Source organism: Nannobrachium achirus, assembly GCF_963921795.1.
Source record: "Nannobrachium achirus genome assembly, chromosome: 1".
NCBI lineage: Eukaryota > Metazoa > Chordata > Actinopteri > Myctophiformes > Myctophidae > Nannobrachium > Nannobrachium achirus.
The window spans coordinates 32433198-32447857 of record NC_137810.1 but is presented as its reverse complement, the minus strand read 5'-3'; the positions used below and the strand labels follow the sequence as shown (position 1 = coordinate 32447857).

Here is a 14660-nt window from a genome sequence, read left to right as displayed (position 1 = left end):
CAGGCATCTACAAGCTCACAATGCGTTGCAATGAAACACATTGTGAGCTTGTAGATTGGCTATTTTAAAAGGTATATAGGGTTGAATGTGTTTAACGTATGATTTGTAATAATAATCAAAATCTACAAAGTAACTAGTAACTGGAGTAGAAGTAAAAGTATTGAAAATTGGAAATAATCCAGTAAATTAAAAGTACCTCAAAATTGTACTTAAGTACAGTACACAAGTAAATGTACTTAAGTTACTTTACACCACTGCTGTGGGGAGAGTGCAAATGAAGGAATATGAAAGAGAACAGGGGGGGGGGGGGGGGGTTGAAGAGAGAGAGAGAGAGAGAGGGGCTGCCCATAAGAATAAATAAATGGTGTGCAGCAGTGGGGCAGCTTGGGTGCTGAGAGGGGGGCAGTGTGGGTTTATTGACAGAGCGGAGAGGGCCGGCGGGGGCTCAGTGCATTCCTGCGGCCGGGCTTCAAACACGCACCCAACGCATAACTGGAGAGTGAGGCGGAGGGAACGCCAGAGAGGAGGAAAGAAAAAGAAAGCGGGATGATATCTTCCTCCTCTAGACATTCTTCTCCCCGTGTATTCCGCCAAAAAACAATGGCTGCCCGCTGACGCGGGAGACAGCGGAGAGTATCAGGGAGGGAGAGGCTCTGTAAATAAACACGTGGGTGGGTTTTGACAGACGGGAGCCCTGAAGGCAGAGGCCGAGGTATTCCTGCAACGCGCAAGTCAAACACGGACGTTGCCTAATCGGCATGGACATCAGCCAGTTCTCTGCTCTCTCATAGGGGTCTCTGGCTACTCATGGACGGTGTTGGGCACAACCACCTTAATGCCAGAGTAAGGTGGGCATTAAAAAGAAATCGAATTATTATTGTTACCAATTGGAGAAACATCATGGTAATGTTACTGCTGGTAGGCAGGCCTATAACTACTTAATGAAAAGTGTATCTCATTCTCAAATGGGGGCCCGTTTAGCCCTAGGGCATACATGGGCAACTGGCGGCCCGGGGGCCACAGGTGGCCCCCACCTTCACTTAATGCGGCCGCAGTTTAATATTGAAATACTGATATATTACTGATTTCGGCTGTTACAATTCCAAACATGCAAACATGACCCGCTTTAATTACTTCAGTCTATATTAGTAGCTTAATGACTAGTACTAGTCCTTTTTATGTCCAATGTATTTGTATTTAAGTTCATAAAGTCAACATAAGAACATATAAATGCATTTGAAATACAGAAATGATAATACTTTTCAGAATTCCAATTAAAAATTATCAAAAATAGCTGATCTACAAAGATTCTAAATCAGGGCGGGACGGTAGAACAAGTGTCATCAAGCTAAGCTCAGTAAGCTGTACAGCAGGGGTCTTCAGCTGTACAGCCAGTGACCCCCAAACTGATGGGGAGATGGAGCAGGGACCCCCTACCACCTCGTAGGGTGGGAGGTTCGGGGCTACGATTTATTTTATTCTAAACATGTACAAGTTATAGCGAGCAGGGTGGCCATACCACTACCATTTCTAAACATACTACTTATTAACTGAGAACCAATGTCAATAATATCAACAATCTGCATAGTAATCATGACATGTATTCAAGCTATTCAAAATGGATAGAATCATAATTTATTAGATTTTTTTTTTTTACATAAATGTGGAAAATGGCAAAAAATGCAATTTCTGAAAAATAAAAATATTTCTTTATTGTTTAATCAAGCAAAATGTTGCGGACCCCCTGCAGTCTGCTGTACAGTATCTGATCACTGATCAGTATTTGTGGGTAAGTCAAACAAGTAGTAGTTACTGTGCTGCTACCAAAGAGTAATAAGTAATTTTATTACTTTACACATTAGTAACAAGTACAGAGGAATGAATCCAATCTTCAGGGGAATGAGCCCAATGAGCGTGGGGCTAAAGATGGACTAAAAGCAGCCATTCCAGACGGGTTATGCTGCATGTGTGAGCAGTACATGGGATTCGATAGGGCTGAACATGCAGACGCACACACTCACACAATCACACAATCAGTCTTTCTCCTTTTGTCTGTCTCTCTTACACACACACACACACACACAGCAGGTCTGCTTCTTGTCTCTATGCCACCCCCCACCCCACTGCCAGCTGTGTGTCTTCTGCGTCTGTCACGCACTCTGGCTGCGGGGGCGGTGACGTCACAGCTAACCTAAACACCAAGTCAGGGTCCGGATAGCACGCACGCATGCACACACACACACACACACAAAGTCATGTACCCACACACACACAGGACCTGAGGAAGAGCTTGCTCCTGCTCCCCTTCCTGGAATCGTTGGGGGTGGGTGGGAGGGGAGAAAAAGGAAAATGAATAAGAATAAAAAGTGTCCCTGGATTCTAAAGCTGGAGATGTTTTGACTCCTGCTGGGGCTGGGCGCTCAGGGGGGATAGGCCCTGGGAATCTGGCATTTTTGGAACACGGTAGCCGCGCTGCTTCCTGTAATCGCTGGGAGACTTCCTTTCCGCACAACAATGAAAAAAACTCTAATTTCAACATTTTTAGCGCCGATGACCCCTGGGGGCCTCCTTGACGGACTGTCAGTCACTCAGCCAGTCAGTCAGTCAGTCAGCCCCCAGTCGACCCCGCGTCTCAGAAGGCCCGTGAGGGAGCGCGGCTCTATTTGTCACCGGGGCTTGCTGACAAAACAGCCCCTCACTGTGAACCCTTCCATCTCTCTCAGCAGTCTGTGGGTCACATGGAGAGGATCAACAAGGACCTCTTATTTCCTGTTTAACCCCCTCTGCACCTCAGCTCACCCTCAACTCTGGGCTGGCTGAGTGACCACAAAGTAATGACGTCACGTGCAGCGCGTCTGTGACCTGTGACCTCATGCATCCCCTCGTTTGACCCCGGCCAGCCTCACGGCACCCCGCCGGAGCGCCTACCTGCGTGTCAGAACCTAGTGGTCCAGACTCTGCACTTTGTTGGTCAGCGACGGCTGAAGTCTTTGAAGTTTTGGGAACACTGACACGTAGTGGTTAGAGTTCCCAGCGTTGCCTCCCTACAGCCCAAGCCTCACATTAGCTAACACACCCTGTCAGAAGCTAAACCAAATCAGTATTTAGCCGCTCCACAAGCCTGTGTGTTTAAACACAGCGGGGGAACGCAAAGACAGGCAGACAGATGAGGCGTGAGACGGTAGATCTGGTTGCACAGAACGCACGTTTTCAGTCTCATGGTACTGGAATCACACACACACACACACACACACACACACACACACACACACACACACACACACACACACACACACACACACACACACACACACACACACACACACACACACACACACACACACACACACACACACACACACACACACACACACACACACACACACACACACACACACACACACACACCACAAAAAAGAAACAAGAACTGAATTTTCAAAAATAGCAGATCTACTGAACAGTACAAGCTCAAAACAATTCTGAGCTTTTGGATCAAGCATGACCACGGTGTACAACATACAACAAACAGTATGGTTAAAGTACCTTGTAAGTAAAACGTCTTACTTGGCAATAAAGCGAGTAAGAATCCAAATCTGAATTCAATCACATAAGCATGTTTTTGCTGTGTGTGTGTGTGTGTGTGTGTGTGTGTGTGTGTGTGTGTGTGTGTGTGTGTGTGTGTGTGTGTGTGTGTGTGTGTGTGTGTGTGTGCGCGCGCGCGTGCGTGTTGGCTGATTGTCCTTCAGATGACAATACTAGTAATAGTTTTTAATGAGCTTGGGTTACTGCATGTTTCTTTTTCCCAGGCTAAAAACCTTTTCCTATTTTTTTCCATTACAAATAATATCTAGAAAAGCAGTTCCTGCAGAAACTGCGTGGGCTTGCTGGAAACACGCACAAAGTATATTATGTACAGTAGAAAATGTACAGTACATCCCTCCTCAGACGGACTTCCGATTCAGCTCAAAAAAGGTTTCAGGAAAAGGTCCATTGAACTCAATTGACTTTTGGGGTTACAGAAAAAAGTACAATGAATTAACTGCAAAAATGTGCTGCAAGACCATTAATATGGGGCTAAAAATAAACTAGACTGCCGAGGTGCCAACTTGCACCTTGTGCACTCTATGGCCATATATGACCTACTTGTGCACAAGTACTACTTTCGGTGCTGTTCGGTGCGGTCTGTATGTATGTGGGTGGGCAAGTTGGCACTCTGTCGGTGGTGGTGGTGGTGGTGACATCAACAAGAAAAGTGATCCCTCATTGGCTAATGGCTATGCCTTATATGGGCATGCTGATAGAACTGTTCTTATTGGGGGGAAGCTTAACCAATCCTCACGCTCGCACCACTCCTCTAAAAAAGGTTACAGGAAAAGGTCCATTGAACTCTCTCTCTCAAAAAGTATACAAATGTGTAACGAGAAAAATACAAGTACACATAACTCTGTAAAGCTGAACAAGTTGAAGTTTGAATGAAATGTGTAGCTCAAAAAATGTGGAACAAGTAGGGTGCCAAAAAAAGTATCTGAGGACAATATGTGGGCTTGCTAAAGCGGGCCCACAATAAATGGAGAGAACAATAAATGCAGGAGGACAACTGATTGAGATGGGAACGAGAGAAAGGGAGAGGAGCTACTCTATTTGCTCTAAACGTTTTCTGTCCGCCTCATTTCTTTTTCCAGATTTGGCTCGTCTTCCCTGTTTCCACCCGGCAGTCATCGGCAGTCTCCTATTAATAAAAACCCCTGACTTTTATGAGAGCCATCAATAAAATTCTCACATGCCGGCAGGATAGAAAATAAACAGGAGAGAAGACTGAAAATAAAGGTTTTTAATGGTGATTGAGAGAGCTGGAAGCACTACAGGCTAAACACCAATTAGAAGCGTGCCCGCTTTTTAAATGCTGCACAGTTCTGAACCGGAGAGAACATGCGAGCACGCGTCTGCATGCGCACACGGTGCGTTTTACTCATTTCCTCTCCATTTACATGGCAACACCTGAGGTGAGGTTAATTTGGAACGGCTCGAAAACTGCGGAGTGCTGCCAAAACGCAGAGAGACAAAGAAAGGATTCACAGTATGGAGACAGCTGTGCTAAACCGGGGCACCCGACAGTGAGCGAGCGCAGAGCGGTCTACAGCTGGCTGGCTGGCTGACTGGCCAGCTAGCGGCACCGAGGCTGGTATGTCGGTCTGGCTTGCTATTGCCGATACGGAATACACCCCGTGAGCTGTGACCTATCCTTGAGCCATCCTTTCTGGGCTCCCTCCCATTTAAGACCAAGACAGCTAGACCTTGAGCCAAGAGTGGACCTCCTAGTTTTGGGATGAGTCATCAGACCGCTCCAACAGTGATGGTAAGAGAAATGGAAAGGAAAGAAGTCTGTTGTGTTAGGATGAACTACATTCTGGATTACAGGACCTGTAGCTCAGTGAGTGAACTTCAATATTTCATGGGTTACAGGTCATTTGAGTGCAGTGCTTCCTGGGTCACCAGGGAGGGACTATGCACTTCCCATTCACGAGGCAACGGGAACACTCAGTCTTAACGTGAGAACAGCCACATATTGTTCCCTTACGCTCATATTAGGGGCCGTTATCGGCCCTATCAGTCCTAATACTGCAGCCCGCATTGTGTTGGGCTGCTCCGTTTATTTAGATTCGACCACCAACAACGATAACATTGCCTTTCTCTCCCAAGCAGGGGCACACGGAAAGCAATAATAATGACAGAGGCAGAAAACGTGGACGTATAAATAGTAAAGGGGAAGTAACCGAGTGCATATGAGAAGAGCAGCAAGTAAACAGACAAAACTATGAATGATGGAGGGGACAATTGATTTGAGCTACCTGGCAGGGCGACAGCAGTCAGTCTCCGCTACCTCAAACTGTTCCTGGTCCCTGAGAGCTCTCCGTGTCAGTGTGTGTTTTTATGCATCTGGGTTGTAGAGGGCCTCGGCAGTGCAGCGCCACAGCCAGGGCACACTGCTCTGAATGACAGGTGAGGGCTGATCTCATTTTAATGGAGGTGAATTAGGCGTGTTGAGGTTGGCTGCCGGTACTGTGGCATGGAGCGCGCAGGGTGCTCACACGGCGCCCAAATGAGCCTCTTTAATCAACCACCGCTCGACCGCAAGTCGGGAAACACACCGCTTGACGTGCGCACACACGCACATGCACACGAAACAGACTCGCACACACAGGCTCAATTACACAGGCACTTTCCAAACATCAAGAGCTTCAGAGCAGTTCTGAAGAATGATGTTTCGGAAATATGTGGATTAATTAAAGGCCATTTGTAAAGAAGCCGGGAAAATGCCTCAAAATGTGTTAAACCTGCTTACCTGCCAGAGCGTCCTGGGCCTCAAAGAAGGTACTGAGGCCTCCTTTCACATAAGCCAGACTGCCCTCATTCTTCTTAGTGGCCTGCTTCTTTAGGTTACTGGCCCCCATCCGCAACTGTTCAAAACTAAAAAAAACAGGGGAGCAGTGATGTAAGAGCAGGGTTTTTCATGCACAGAGGAATTTCTGGTGCTCCCAATGACGTTTTAGCTAGAGTACCTACAAAGTAAAATCACCAGCACCAAAATTAAGAACTGAGAATATGTATGGCTTGTATGTATACTTGTTGATTCCCAAGACAAACTGTTATTTGCCTTATCAACAAATCAATCACTAGGTAGGACTATAGCCAATCACCTTGAGCATAAAATATTTTTTTGTTTATCAAATGGTCAAAAATAACAGGAAAAGACAGATATGTCAATAAAGTGAACACAGATTCATTTATAGCCTTTACTGTTGTGCTTACTGTCATGTGTAGTCACCCCCTAAATGCCCATTCTGAGCTATAGGAAAAACCCTTAAGCGGCAACGGTACAGAGTACAGACCGTACAGTTTTATGTGGTCCACATTACAGTTTACAGTGGTAACTTGGTCATGTTTAACTGAGCATGTACTGAGAATGAGTCACAGACGGAGATGCTCGCCCACACACACTCGCACACAAACACAATCACACACGCACTGTCAGGGACAGCGTGTGCACAATCTTGTCTGAGTGTCAGCGTGTCCTGCGTGAGGCTTCCTCCGCAGGAAGAAACAGTCACCCAGCCAGGTCCAAACAGGCCAGGCTGGATGCTGGGGTCTGGGTGAACAGGAGGCTAAACAGGAGGGAGAGGAAGCCAGGAGGGTCCAAAATAACTCTGTCCACTGTCCATACATGACAGAGAGCAGGGCCTGGGCCCTGCAGGGGTCACGCATCACCCCAGCATCTCGGATGGCTCCCGTCTCAGGGAGGCAAAGAGCTGGTGCCACTGCTTCAAGGTTAAAGGGTTTTGTTGTCACATGCACTTATACAGCTGTGACCGTGACAATGACAAGTGTCATTCTTCTTAACAGTGTGACAACAAATTAGACAAGGCCGTTTTATTTGTATAGCACATTTCAACAACAAGGTAATTCAATGTGCTTTACATAAAGCATCAATAATAATACTAGAAATACTGTTCCGACGAAACAGTGTGGGCTTGCATGGAACACCTTGTATGGGCACAAAGATCTACCCTTTGGCTGCTCCTCGTTGACTAAGTAATTTTTTTGAGGAGAATAAACTTGACCTATAAAGATTTGGTATAACATACTGGTCTTATCTTTCAAAGAGCTCACAATTAGGGAAATCTGTGTGTGTGTGTGTGTGTGTGTGTGTGTGTGTGTGTGTGTGTGTGTGTGTGTGTGTGTGTGTGTGTGTGTGTGTGTGTGTGTGTCTGCGCTGACGTCATCCAATAGGAAACCCTAGGGAAAACACATAGTGACATCATCCAATGGGAGAAATCGAGTGACGACGTCATCATCACCATCAATAAGTGCGACTTATATGAACGTAAAGGGTGATGTTGTCAAAATATCACCAGGGCACCAGGGGCCAGGGCATATGTCCCATAAGCTTGAGGATTGGTGGATTGATGAGCTTCACATGACACAATGACCAGACATAAGTGGGGCAATTTCCATGATTGGTCAGGTTTCACTTCACTTTGAAATGGGCGAAGCGGGCGCAAACCTCTAGTTTTATATAAATGCGACTCACGCAGCTGTGTAGTGATCACACCCAGTGTGAAGTGAGCAGTGTATTAAGTGTCCCGCGAAGCTTGACCACTCACTGTGACCCTGAGCGTACATACGGACAAAGCCAGATGTTGGCGCTTAGTGACATAGTGAACTGTGACATAACTGTGACATCACTGTCAATATAAGAGAAGGTATGTTCAAGCATCCAGTGCAGTTTGCAGAGTGTTGGTTGTAGAGAACGGAATACTAAGAAACTAAGATAAAAGTTTACAGATAGCAGTTAATATTCCGCAAACATGCAGATTTTTGTGAAGACACTCACTGGCAAGACCATCACCTTGGAGGTTGAGGCAAGTGATAACATTGAGAATGTCAAAGCCAAGATCCAAGACAAGGAAGGAATTCCCCCTGACCAACAGAGACTGATCTTTGCTGGTAAGCAACTAGAAGATGGACGCACCCTTTCTGACTATAACATCCAGAAAGAATCCACACTCCATCTTGTGCTGCGTCTGAGGGGAGGAATGCAGATCTTTGTCAAGACTCTCACTGGTAAGACCATCACCCTAGAAGTTGAGCCAAGTGACAATATTGAGAATGTCAAAGCCAAGATCCAAGACAAGGAAGGAATTCCCCCTGACCAGCAGAGATTGATCTTCGCTGGTAAGCAACTGGAAGATGGACGTACCCTTTCTGACTACAACATCCAGAAAGAATCCACCCTCCATCTTGTGCTCCGTCTGAGGGGAGGAATGCAGATCTTTGTCAAGACACTCACTGGCAAGACCATCACCTTGGAGGTTGAGGCAAGTGATAACATTGAGAACGTCAAAGCCAAGATCCAAGACAAGGAAGGAATTCCCCCTGACCAACAGAGACTGATCTTTGCTGGTAAGCAACTAGAAGATGGACGCACCCTTTCTGACTACAACATCCAGAAAGAATCCACACTCCATCTTGTGCTGCGTCTGAGGGGGGGAATGCAGATCTTTGTCAAGACTCTCACTGGTAAGACCATCACCCTAGAAGTTGAGCCAAGTGACAATATTGAGAATGTCAAAGCCAAGATCCAAGACAAGGAAGGAATTCCCCCTGACCAGCAGAGATTGATCTTCGCTGGTAAGCAACTAGAAGATGGACGTACCCTTTCTGACTACAACATCCAGAAAGAATCCACGCTCCATCTTGTGCTGCGTCTGAGGGGAGGAATGCAGATCTTTGTCAAGACACTCACTGGTAAGACCATCACCCTAGAAGTTGAGCCAAGTGACAATATTGAGAATGTCAAAGCCAAGATCCAAGACAAGGAAGGAATTCCCCCTGACCAGCAGAGATTGATCTTCGCTGGTAAGCAATTAGAAGATGGACGTACCCTTTCTGACTACAACATCCAGAAAGAATCCACCCTCCATCTTGTGCTGCGTCTGAGGGGAGGAATGCAGATCTTTGTCAAGACACTCACTGGCAAGACCATCACCTTGGAGGTTGAGGCAAGTGATAACATTGAGAACGTCAAAGCCAAGATCCAAGACAAGGAAGGAATTCCCCCTGACCAGCAGAGACTGATCTTCGCTGGTAAGCAACTAGAAGATGGACGTACCCTTTCTGACTACAACATCCAGAAAGAATCCACACTCCATCTTGTCCTGCGCCTGAGGGGAGGGCAGTAAATGATTCCATGATTCCCCTTGGGTCCGGACCAACCTGATAATCAATTACAATAACCAAAGAAAAAAATACAAAAACATTGTATTTAACACAGCGAGTGCCCACGCGTCAAACTATTTGATGTCGCTGGAGGCCCACGACGTTTTGACGTGTTTACTGTATTTACAGTATTAACTTTAAATCTCACCGTTAGGTCGGGGCTACGCCTGGATGCAGCCCATTAGCCGCTGGTCGCTTCGAGTCGACGCTGAGAGCATCGCGCGGCCGTTTTTCTCCATATACTCCAATGCATTTCCCCATCTTTAACGCCCTTTATCTCTGATGTTTGTTTTATGGCTAAAACTGTGGCGGGGTGCGGCAAAATGTCCAAATTTTGATCGGCAATGAACAGTTATGATCAACACTGGTCCATACAGAAAGTTACACAACAACATCCTGTCTGCGCTCATGTGACCAAGTGACGTCATGACGCATGCATTGACGCAGCAGGGCCGGATTCAATACAATGGTGGTGGGCCTGGGCAGCGAGAGGGGATAAATGGGGCTCAATCCAGGGGCACCCAATGTGTTAATAATAGTAATACAAAGTTTGAAACAGTGAAAACCTGCAAAAAATATGTATTAAAAAGAGGTGGGCGCGGTGTCTCACAGAGCAGTGCATATATACCTTGAACACGTGCAGTATATGCCTTGGGCAGATTCAAACCGGGGTCAGCTGCATGCAAGACAAAGGAAGGACCGAAGCTTCCTTTATGGTATGTGCACTTACTTGGTGACCCACCGAGGCACCAAAAAAAGAAAAATTGCCTCTCAAAATCCAACCCTACGTCCTTGCCGTGAGAGGTGGAAACAGGTAATGCTGATTAACAGGGTTCTGGTAAAACATGCATGGCTAATCACCTGTGCAGTGGAGATAAAGATTACATCTATTTTCAGCTCAATCAGAGACCCACTGAACTAGAAATATCGTTCCCACAAAACAGTGTGGGCTTGCTCGTGACTATATTCTGCAGCGTGCTAACTGTCATGTGAAGCTCAACCAATATTCCAGCTAACACCACTCCCAGATTTTCCGCACCTCAAGGGCCCTGCCTTTGTACTGTCTGCGATGGAACGCGGTATATAAATAATGAAGATAACATACTATAATACAATACTACAATAATACAATGTCAGCGAGACCACAATAATACAATGTCAAAAGTCATAAGCAAAACGGGGAAAAAGAATTACAGTATATCCCTATAGTCCTCTTTGTCCCAAGATACAGCTTGTAGATGTTATTTTAGGCAGATGCTAGGTTTGATATTGACCAGGCATCGAAGATTCTTTGAAGCACTAAATCGTTTTTCTTTCACTCTACTTAACTATTTATCGTTCGTTGACTGGGGTTCATGCCATTATTGTCGCTCTCAATAATGAGTGTCTGTTAAATGCCATGATTTGTAAATTATCCATGCAATTTGTCATTAGTTGTGGTTTTGCTCACTTGGCAAATACGTTTCAGGCGCTCGAGTGGTGCAGTGGTAAAGTCCCTGCCCATCACCATGAAGGTTGTGGGTTCAAATCCACCATGGTGCAACCAGCTTTGTCAGGCATCTACACGAACACAATTGGCCTGAGTTCTGGGGAGGGATTGCCGGATGGGGAGGGTGATCATTGTCATTGCACATACTCCTAAGGGCTGTGGGCGGCACCTGTCAGCAGGGAGTGTTGGGCGGGAGGAGTAGGAGGAAGGCTCAACATCCTCCTGGTGGGATATCCTCGCCGGCAGGTGAGTCAGTAGGATACAACAGTAGTGACAACACAGAAATGTGTGTGGGTAGGTGTCAATTGGCATAACGCGAATCTCATTTTGTTTAAAGGAAAAAAATAAGAATAACCCGAATTCAATAATATAAGCATATTTTTTTGACATAAAGCATTAAATGGTCCTTTAACCATTACATGCTTGGGTTAACATTTTGTAGAGCCATGTCAAAATCTGAAAGATATACAGCTGTAAGGGATTGTGAAGATGAAGGGGGTACCTGGTGGCTGAGTGGTTCTCTATGAGATACCAGGTGGCAGAGAAGTTCTCACTGGTGAAGTCTCCACTCATTCCTGGGAATGTCAGCTCAATGTCCTTCTGGGGGATTTTGGCCCTGGAAGATGACAGAGAAAGCCAAGTGTTTGTGAGTATTTGTCCCCGTATTCAAATACTTAAATAAAATAAATAATAATTATAATTATTATATCTAGTATATATCATATACATAAACAGGGTTTATCAAGCATGATCAATCATTTTTCAAACTTTTACAGAGTGACACAAAATGTGCCATTTACAAACGTTTAAGAAGCTCAAAGAAATATAAAGCCTGGTTTATACATCATTACGTACCGGCGCACAATCAATCATAAATTAAGCATAATCTGCAATTAAGCCCAATGAGCGAATGAGCAAGATGTTTAATGAATGTGGGGAGGTTGGATGAATACTGTATGTAATCACAGAACTGAAAAGAGATGAAGCATTACAAGTTGAATGTGAATGCTGGTGATGAGGACTTCCAGCAGGGGTCAGTGTGTGGCCTAGTGGTGCCCCCGCGAGGAGGCCCTGGCGTGGGAAGAGCAGTGTGTGACGCCTGGGTGCCCTTGGAGGACCCAGCACTCATTAGAGAAGTTTGATCTCTACTAATGACCCGTGGCCTACACAAACCAAACCCCCCCACCACCCACTCTGCACTTACACACTCACAGAATCACATAGCACCATCGTTTTATACACATGGATACACATGGCACACCCGCGCGCACACACACACACACCACACACACACACACAAAGACCCTGATTTCAATCAAAGAAAGATCGGCTGCCCATGGGATAGATGAGACTTTATATCAGAATATATAAGACAGAAAACCAAGGGTGAAAGCGAAGCTTTCTTCATTAACGAAAGGTAACGCCAATTAATCATCCGCAAATCACCGACCTCTTCTAACCTGTGATTTCATGCTGGAACGAGGAGACCGGTGAGTACAGTAGACGAGAGGGGGAGAGTAAACAAGGAAAAGGTCAGGGCGTGCTCTCGCACTCCCTAATGTAACTCACTCGTCTCCGTACCTGGCATGCCATCAAAGGCCGCTCTCACACAACCCCCTCCCCCCTCCGTCTACTGTGCAGACAGGAAGCTCAGAGGAGCGCGGACACAAGCGCGGCTTTTTTACTATTCGTGCGTGGCGAATTCAGTAGGCCAGTGCTCTTGAATAGCCAACATTATCATTCAAGCGTCACAGCCCCCCCCCCCCCCCCCCCCCCCGACAGGTCTCCTGCGCAACGGGAGATGACCGGGGGAACTGGCGGCCAGTGACATCACCACAAGGAAGTGTTTCTCTGACCAGAAAAAAGCTTCCTCTTCTCAGGGGCCTCTGAGCTGAATAACCAGCCGGTGATATCACTGCACGTCGGCTAATATGCAAGGCTTCATTAGAATCTCACTGCATTGGGGGGCGCCTCTTAAACTACTTAAAACATGAGGGAGGGTGAGGGACCGGGTCGGGCTCGTTATCATTTTTGGAGCATTTCAATGGCTGCACCATTTGTTGTTTGTTTTCAAAAAATTAATAAAAGAAAAGCCAATAATTAATAAAACGTATTCCAGATGCTATTGTATTTATTTCACTATAACATGTCTTCTTTCTCTCCAGTAGCACCGCATTTAGATGCAGAAGGAGACAGTGTATTCATAAATCGTTGTTTATAAAATTGTTGATTGTTTGGGGTTGTAGCCTGACCCTGAATGACGGATGAAGGGTACAGAGGGCAGCAGGCTGTTTAGGGGGGACTAGTCCCTGGCCACGAGCGGTCACTTGCCCCCTGGCCCCTCTAAGCCAAACAAACATGAGACCCAGACATGCCAGAACTTAACTACACAAACTATACGTTAAGGCCTGGGCTCTTCGCTGCCAGGCACATGGGAGGCAAGCACCATATTCCATCGCTATATGGGAGAACGCATATATGTGGTAGTGGTCGCTGCATTATTTCTTTCCAATTCCCTTTCTTTCTCTCTCTCATCTTTTTCGCTCTGATTTATACTGTACACAATTGTGCTGTTTCCACTCCCTATGTGCAGCGGTTTGGGGCTGCTCAGCCATCGCTGTGTTGGCATAATATTTCAAACGCCTCCACATGGGGAGAGTTTGTTTCTGTTTAGGGATGTAAACCATGACTCAATGACTAGAGCGCGTGTGTTTACGGCTGTGCGATTGCGTTGAGTGATTTTGTGTGTGTGTGTTTGTGTGTGTGTGTGTGTGTGTGTGTGTGTGTGTGTGTGTGTGTGTGTGTGTGTGTGTGTGTGTGTGTGTGTGTGTGTGTGTGTGTCTGTGTGCGTGTGCGCGTTGCATGTAAATACACGTTCCCGCTGCGTACTTGTCAATCTCGATGCCCAGTGGGTTGCTGGGTCGCAGGGAGAGGGGGGAGATGCCTTTGTTGCGGTCCGTCCTCATGTCGAGGTAGTTCATCTCGTCCACCCACACAGCCGACTGGTCCAGGATACCTGTGGGACAGAGCAGGGCCACGGCACAGCCCACATCACTCACGTCCTGCAACACATCCCAGATGTCTACACGCACGCACCATCATTATGTAAACACACACACTCCCCGAGACATGCACGAACAAAGGCAGCGGGGGAAGCGGAATAGAGGGGGTTCGTGTTGGTAGCCACAATTGCCCGCTATAGATCTTACATGTACAATGTACAGTAGAGAGTTTACGCCCCGATTTAAGGTCTCTGCACACTGCTTTGCACACGTTTTTTCTGCCAAATATCGGAACGAATTTCGGAGCACGCAAATTAAAAAAATCTACGTCACGTTATGTCAATCACATTAAACACTGCCGCCCGTTTCGTATTTATTTTTTCGGACCAGGG

At 46.3% G+C, this 14660-nt stretch overlaps 1 protein-coding gene across 1 annotated transcript in view; it reads right to left on the bottom strand.

Moving 5' to 3' along the window:
• Positions 1 to 14660, bottom strand: part of exoc2 (exocyst complex component 2) — a 58341-nt gene that overhangs the window by 27305 nt on the left and 16376 nt on the right. The window contains exons 4-6 of the mRNA XM_080732184.1: positions 14156 to 14282; positions 11769 to 11882; positions 6344 to 6468 (exon numbers count right to left, since the gene is read on the bottom strand). Of these exons, the coding sequence (XP_080588310.1) occupies positions 6344 to 6468; positions 11769 to 11882; positions 14156 to 14282 (366 nt within the window). The remainder of the gene's footprint in view (positions 1 to 6343; positions 6469 to 11768; positions 11883 to 14155; positions 14283 to 14660) is intronic.